General features: G+C 38.9%; 2 protein-coding genes across 4 annotated transcripts in view; both read left to right on the forward strand.

The window, feature by feature from the left end:
- LOC138006084 (N-glycosidase YbiA-like) lies at window positions 1-871 on the forward strand. Its single transcript, XM_068852247.1, has one exon. It carries the CDS (start codon window positions 58-60, stop codon window positions 745-747), a length of 690 nt encoding a protein of 229 aa, XP_068708348.1. The 5' UTR covers window positions 1-57; the 3' UTR covers window positions 748-871.
- Window positions 872-3,497: 2,626 nt separating this feature from the next.
- LOC138007933 (testicular acid phosphatase homolog) overlaps window positions 3,498-7,457 on the forward strand; it is a 19,588-nt gene continuing 15,628 nt past the window's right edge. For all 3 annotated transcript variants that reach the window (XR_011124136.1, XM_068855067.1, XM_068855068.1), the window contains exons 1-2: window positions 3,498-3,644; window positions 6,178-6,270. Coding sequence is in view for 2 of the 3 variants with exons in the window: in XM_068855067.1 (XP_068711168.1) it covers window positions 3,537-3,644; window positions 6,178-6,270 (201 nt within the window). In the remaining variant the exon portion in view is untranslated. The remainder of the gene's footprint in view (window positions 3,645-6,177; window positions 6,271-7,457) is intronic.

A 7,457-nucleotide genomic window follows, 5' to 3' on the forward strand; every position in this document is an offset into this window, starting at 1 on the left:
ACAAGGTTGTCCAACATGGCAGCTTAGTTTTGGTTTTATGACAACATATGACAACATATGACAACATTCGGTGCAATCAACTTGGTAGCACACTTATTTCATCTCTCCCAATTTAATTCACTCCGTAAACCAACAACCGTGATTAGGCTCTTGTCAGGTATGGCTTCACTTCCCAAACGCATTAAACTTGGCTCAGATGATGCCAGCGAAAGTACGGAACCAATAATCTTTTTTTCCCGCTCGAGGTATCCGTATTGCCAGTTGTCCAATTTTTACGAAGTGGATATTGAAATGGCAGAAGGTGTGTTCCCGTCGGTGGAACATTACTTCCAGGGTATGAAATTCATACCTGAGGACAGGAAACGATTTATGAAAGATGGAGATTTTGACAAGGAAAAGGATTCGAAAGCAGCAAATGCAAATGTTAAAACGGCTAAGGGACGGCTGGCCAAGTCAGCTGGGTCGAAATCCGGTTCTGCCAAGTTCAAGTTGACGTTAGCTGCCGACGGTTTAGATCAAGAAGTGGCAAAAAACAGAATGAAAAGGGCTTTGGTGAAAAAGTTTGAGAAAGAACCATTTAAAAACATTCTCTTGGAAACGGGAAAAAGGAAACTGATTCACATTCCATCTCGGGGTAAAACTGACTTTTGGACAGGAAGATGGGATAAGAAAACCGGTGCGATTGTTGGGGAGAATACAATGGGAAAACTACTGATGGAAGTGCGAGATATGTTAGAAGTCCAGTGACAGTGGGCTACGGGGTCAAGAGAGCAAATTAAATTGAACAAGAAAATTATACTATTCTATCTATTGTAATGAAATTGAATGCAATGGTGTATTATAAATACATGATTTTGTCATGGCCTTGAAATTATCAAGCTCCTTTCTTACATTTACTATCACCTAGAAGTGTTGGCTCTTGAGAGCCTGTTACGTCATTATCTCCTAAATGCCAACCATGCTGATGCCGTACAGGCAAAAGCTTCGAACTGTCTTGTCAATCCTCTCCCTCACTGCACTTATTTGCAGAAGTGCACATAAGTAGATGCTACGTAAAGTGTTCCTTTAAGGAGGGGGCTCGTAACTACCGAACTATTGCTATAGACCCCTTCAAATAATCATTTTTCGAGTCCCTTTGATTCTACAGTTACCTTTTTTTTGCCAAGTGTTTTCTATTTTACATTTCTTTGTCTGGTTCAACAACCATATTTGGTAAATCATGTGACTAAAACAGAAAATAGAATAGCAAAAAAGTCATCCTAGCAGTGAAGGCGGATGGTGAGAAACTTTCACCGAAGGTGATATTCGAAGGCGTTTGTTATGACGTCTTAAGGCCCTCCTTTGATACACTTCCACCATCTGGTGAAAGAACCGCCTCCTCCTTTTGTTTCCTGAGAGTTTTTAAATGTTTTTCAATGAAATGCACGACAGTGGACTGGGACTAGTCACGGTGCATGCGCCTTCTTGTTGAGGTGATGTCAGATTGCCATTGCAAAAGTTACTTCAACCATCCATGCAACCTTTTTGTAGGGTCTTGACTAAAAAGCTTCTTTAGCAAGTTAGTTAAGTGCTGCTCCCCATTAAGTCTACAGGGCCTGGTTGTTCAAAAGCCGATTAATGCTAATCCCAGATTAAAAATTAACCCAGGAGTTTATTTCTCTACTCCCAAATGCTTTTCAACGCTGATATTCGCTGAAACTTTACATCAGAGGAAGTCAATCTTGGAAAACAAAAATAAGCAAAAGAAACTTTTACCAAAAAGTTGAAAACACGAAACCAAAGTTTACGCTAATCCTGGATTAAGTTAAACTGCTTTCGAACAACTGGGCCCAGATTTCTAGCAACAAGGTAAGTGTAAGGGTTAGGTTTTTTTGGGTGAGGATACATGCAGCTGTCTATCTTTACTCGAGGGCCAATGTAGTGATAAAAAATTGTCTGTTTTCCCAGCTTCGAGTGGTGTTGTGCATCCAAGTACGAACATTTCTGGCGGCAGGTACAAAACACAGGTCACAGGTCATTGTTTTACCACTGCATAATATATCCTGAACATTCATAAAAGCTAACCTTAGGCCTAAGGTTAGCTTTTATGAATGTTAAGGATACTTTCTGTATTGGTAAAACAATGACCTGTGACCTGTGACCTGTGTTTTGTACTTGCTGCATTTCTGGGCATATCTGCTTGAATACCTTCAAAATTATTTGCTCTGTGCACCTGACTTGGCAAGCACTTCAGACAGACTGTAAAACCTGCTTTGCAGCCAGAAGTATAAACAAAAAATAAAACAGAAAAGTAGGATGGAATGGAAAGAGATGTTGAAAAGAGAAACATGAGATAGATCATAAACGATCAATTAACTTTCCATTATCGTTATAATAGGCCGAGTTCAATATATTAATATTCACACTACGAGGCCTTATGGTTAAATTTGAATATTACCTTGTCAATACTCTGGGATACAGCAGTGTAAAAGACCCATTCATCCTTCAACATAGCATGATAAACTGTTCATTTTTGTAAAACATTGGTGCTTTTTTGATCCTGTAGAAGGATCTGTAGAATGAGTACTGAAGAATCAGATCTGAGTCAGGAATCAGAACTGAAAAGAACTATACTCTCAAGTCCCACCATTAATTGATCTGTTCATACCTCAGGAAAAAAGAACTTTTCCAGACATAACATTAGAACTTTTCAATCTCAATGGCAAAAGTAGAGCAAAGAGCTTTGTGAAAATACAGCTTAATTATTTCATCCATAACTTCTATAAATGTCTTCTTTTTTAAATATCTTAGATTTTTATTGTTATTACGATATGTTATCAATTGGTGAAGAGCCACTTCAATTGATATTGATTAAATCATTATTATCATTATCACTATTTTTATTTTTCCCTGCTGGAAGAAACGGAAATGTGATTGGCGCCTCTTCTGGGCTGTTGTATTTCACCTCCTTCCAACTAGCCTACGTGTAGCCGTACCCTACTCCCCGAAGGAAAAAACGGGAGGTACGGTACGGCTAATAACGTTAACGTAGGCTACTTTTCCACCTTCCCTAAAAACGACTGCATGGGAGGCAATTTAGGCTCAATTTCCAGCCCTTTTGCGAGTCCGGTATCCCTCCCAACGTTGGTGTGGGGCAAGGAACGCGGGCTCCCAAAACGGCTGGAAATCGGGTTACTTTACTATTTGGAGGGTGTAAACTGCAGGTTGCAGGTTAGGGTTGCAGGTCAATGCTTCACCATAGCTAAAACCCGGGAGCTAAAACAACCCACAACTTCACTTACGCTAACATTAGGCCTAAAAAATAATGTTTAAGCCCAAGGTTAGCATTTTTGTAAAGGTTTGGGTTGTTTCAGTTATAGTAAAAACTCTGCAACCTGCAACTTACTATACACCCTCCGGACGATTCTCCGGACCACTTTATGAGTGCCCACACCAGACCACTATATGAATGCATACACCAAGTAGTTACCGGAAATCGAGGCGAGAGTCAACAAAAATTGTCGAAGAGGGTATGGTGACGTAACTACCCAACAAAAATGGCGGACGAACGCAGAGGTTTATTCTCTTTAATGGCGCCTCTTTTCTGGCTTCTACAGATGTGTACTGTATCTTACGGTGGTTTACAACTACGAATGGTCAACGTGGTGAGTATTACCCAACCAGAAGTATCTTCATCGTACTTGCCTTTTGCATAATTTTTTCCACCTCCCTCCCATGAACTGTTCTCACATAAACATACAGAATTTTTGTCTAAACTTGTAAATAGCAACCATTTTCTCGCTACTACTTGATGTAAAACACAATCGAAAATGAGCAATAAGTTTTCTTCCAAACTGTGAAAGATGACATTGATTGATGACGAGGCGTTCGAAGCAGGAATGATGCAGGACATTCGTACATGCATTCAGAAGCTAAAGATAAATAAATTAAGACAGCGTTAGTAATATTCAGTTAACCAAAGCAACTATCCAGAAAAAGCCGAAAAGGGCTGCCTTTTGCGGTGGGCTAGGTGATTTTCAGAATGTTGTTTACCATTGCATGAAAATTCTATAGTTAGATTTGAGAGCGATGCTCCTTTCCTACACTCTAGATATTTAAGGATCGGTGGCTGGCAAAGGCCGACTGCACACCGACGACCAGTCGCAAATCGTAGACTGCGCACCACAGACTGCAATCTTGTCATTTGAACTTCAATTGAAGCTATGATCCTTGCAGTTACGAACTCAATTTTAGCAATTGTGTAGAGTAGCCTGAAAACTTGTCAATGAGGACTTAAAAACAGGGTTTGAACCCATGACCTCACAATACCGGTGTAACACTCTAACCAACTGAGCTATGAAGCTACTGATGCCGGGAGCTGGTCATTTGTGGGTTCACATGTTCCTTTTATGAATGAATCAACAAGCAAAATGATATATAAAGTGAATCATATATTGAACAAGGTCACAAGTTCAAACCCTGTTGAAGTCCTCAAGTTTTCAGGCTTCTCTACGCAATTGCTAAAATTGCGTTTGTAACTGCAGGAATCATAGCTTCACTTGATTTCATATCTGCAGCTCAATATATGATTCATTTTATATATAATTTTGTTTGTTTATTTGAGTTTCAGTACCATGCAAGGATGTGAGGGCCACATTATTTCGAAATGATAATGCATTATCATGCATTATCATTATCATTTCATTTGTTTATTTGAGTTTCATGCGATCAGTACCTAGGATGTGAGGGCCACATTATTGGAGCTGTGCCCTGTTGACAGGGTGCCCATTCCCTTGCCAATCCACAACACTTTACTTAAAATACCATCTCCTGCGCAGCAGGCGGTTTGGTGAATTTTAGAAGAGCTCTTCTTTCCACCAGGGTTGATTGAATGTAAATGGCCATGTGAAAACAAAAGTCAAAAAAGCAAGCAAAGGTGGAGAACTGCCTGCAATCAACCCACCAGATTTTTTAAACCTCTGTTCACCAGCAGACGGGGAAATATTGTTCCTGATGTTCTGATAAACTGTCACAAGAATCCACGTGTCAGTCAATATTTGAACTGCTGCTCCCTTTCATAAAAGTGTAAACTATTAATGACAAAACAGAGCGAAAAGAGCCAAATTGTTTTAAAGAAATCTGGAAACTTCCTTGTGGTAGCTAGGATTTTCTGGTGTTCTTAAATAACAACAGAAAGATATAAAACCACTAATTGAATAAATGAAAGTGATATTTTGGTGTTCCTTCCCAAGGGATTTAGCCAAATCTTCATATTTCAGCTTTTTCTACCCGGGGAAATGTGTTCTGCATTAATGTATAAGTACAGTATTTACACCTTTGAGAAGTATCATTGATGACGAGATTAAAGAAACTGAAGGATTAGGGCTCACGGCAACCTCATTGGTGGCTGCCAGATGTATCCATTATGAAGCTCCAGCTACAATAGTTTTCGCATCGTCAGGAGATGTGCTGTACTAGGCATTTCTCAACATGCTGAACAGGCATTCTAAAACAATTCAAAAAATTGTTGGCTATATAATTATCTGATTACAGTAATTATTGTTGGGGAATCACACATAGTAGAAACATGGACAGGGAAACGTTAACAATAAGTTAAAACCTCAGTTCCATCTTGTAAATTTTTTTCTCTGGCAAATTAATTGTATTACTGCCAATGTTTACAAAAAATGCTATGATTAGTTGGTAGTTGACATCGAAAAGGGTTTTTTGCTCCTTCTCTTTGCCCCCTTCCCCTTCGAACTACAGTATGATGTCATAAAGATTTCAAATCTCCAGGATTGTCTGTGATCTGCATTTGGCAGATACGACAGAGAGATACATACATGTATAACCTTGAGGTGTAACATGGTTGATTAAATTATTAATAAATGGTTGTAAACAATCAAGGTTGTTTGAAATTTTTTCAAGGAAAAAAATTGCTTCTGTCAGAAGAAATTATTTTCATAATACATGTACAGTAGCTTATTTTCACTTTTAAATTTCCTGGGTGCAGCCATCTTGAATAGTATGATGTGACACAGTTTCCTTGTTGCTCAGACACAAAGATCGTTATTACTATTTTTTGTAGTAACAGTAGGAAAGCAACAACCATACAGTTTGGTTTCAAGAACATTCATGGTCCACATGTTGATATTCAGTATAGGATTTGTCCAAACATGATGTTTTTGGCTTTTACAGGTTTATCGCCATGGTGACCGTTCACCTGCGAGTAGTTTTCCAACAGATCCGCACAAGAATTTCTGGCCTCAAGGCCTGGGACAGCTAACTCAGGTATTACTTTATTGTGCACATGATTATTCCCAAGGAAATGGACCATCTTTCCTCTGACTAGCACTTTTAAAAAATGTAAAATACCTGTAGTTTGTGCAAGTTGTGTTAGAATAACACTATGAGATGAGGTGCTCAAGACATACCTTGCAATGACAACAACCTTTGTGAAACAAGTGGCAACATGTCTTGCAACAAATTGATCCTTCGCATGTATGTAAAAATAAAATAAAATAAAATAAAATATGGTTTATTGTCTCTTTGGTACATTGTGTGTGTAGCTTAAGCTAAATTTCAGAGATTATTTACATCAATTAAAAAGTTAGTAAAAGTAACACATGGAATATATGAAAATTCCAAAAGGATAAATATTTTATTTAAAATCTCCACCGTAGAGTGACCAGTCTGTGCGAATTGGCGGGGGTCACAATCACCTGAGATTTTGCTAGTGTACATGTAAGGGAAATGGGTCTGAGATCTTGTTCCAGCTGCTGTGGGGGATAAAGGGATAGACTTTAGGGATTGGGTTTACTATTGAGGCCTTCAATAAATCTGGAAAGTATCCTTCTGTCAATGAGCTGTTGAAGATGGACAGTAGGTGCTACAGCTGTGGTTCAGTTGCAAATTCTGTCAACACTTTGTTTGGAATGAGGTCAGGACCTACAGTATGGACTTTCCAATTTTGACTGCAGGTACAATGTAGTGCCTTAAATACTTCTACTTCAGAGACTAAGTTAGAGTTCTGGTGGTACCTCACGAGGAGAGGGGACTGGGTCTTGAAGTGGATTGAAGTACTCTGCCAGACTTTAAAAAAGTCATTGATCTTATTTGCGAGGATCAACTGATTAGAGCACTCGTTGCTGATAAATTGGTGGAACCAATCTTGCTCAATATCGTGTTTGAGATGGTTCCTGTGAGATTCTTCCATTGATTTCATGTTGAAATCACCTGTGATGATCACCAGGGCATTAGGCTGCTTAGCCAATAGCCTAGATCAAGATTGGATTGCACCTGATCACACAGAGGAATATACATGTATGTAGTTTCAGCTGGTCTGTTAGCAGTAGTACATGTTGTACATGTAAGATATCCCACACATACAATCATGTATTAATGATGGCTGAAACACATCTTGGGATACTTGCTGGTCTTGTTGATAGCCATGTAGTGATTCAATATTTGGATCATCA

Source organism: Montipora foliosa, chromosome 6 (genome assembly GCF_036669935.1).
Source record: "Montipora foliosa isolate CH-2021 chromosome 6, ASM3666993v2, whole genome shotgun sequence".
NCBI lineage: Eukaryota > Metazoa > Cnidaria > Anthozoa > Scleractinia > Acroporidae > Montipora > Montipora foliosa.

Bases quoted from the DNA above. Each gene is read 5' to 3' on its own strand.
- LOC138006084 (XM_068852247.1), top strand. From the start codon at position 58: ATGACAACATTCGGTGCAATCAACTTGGTAGCACACTTATTTCATCTC.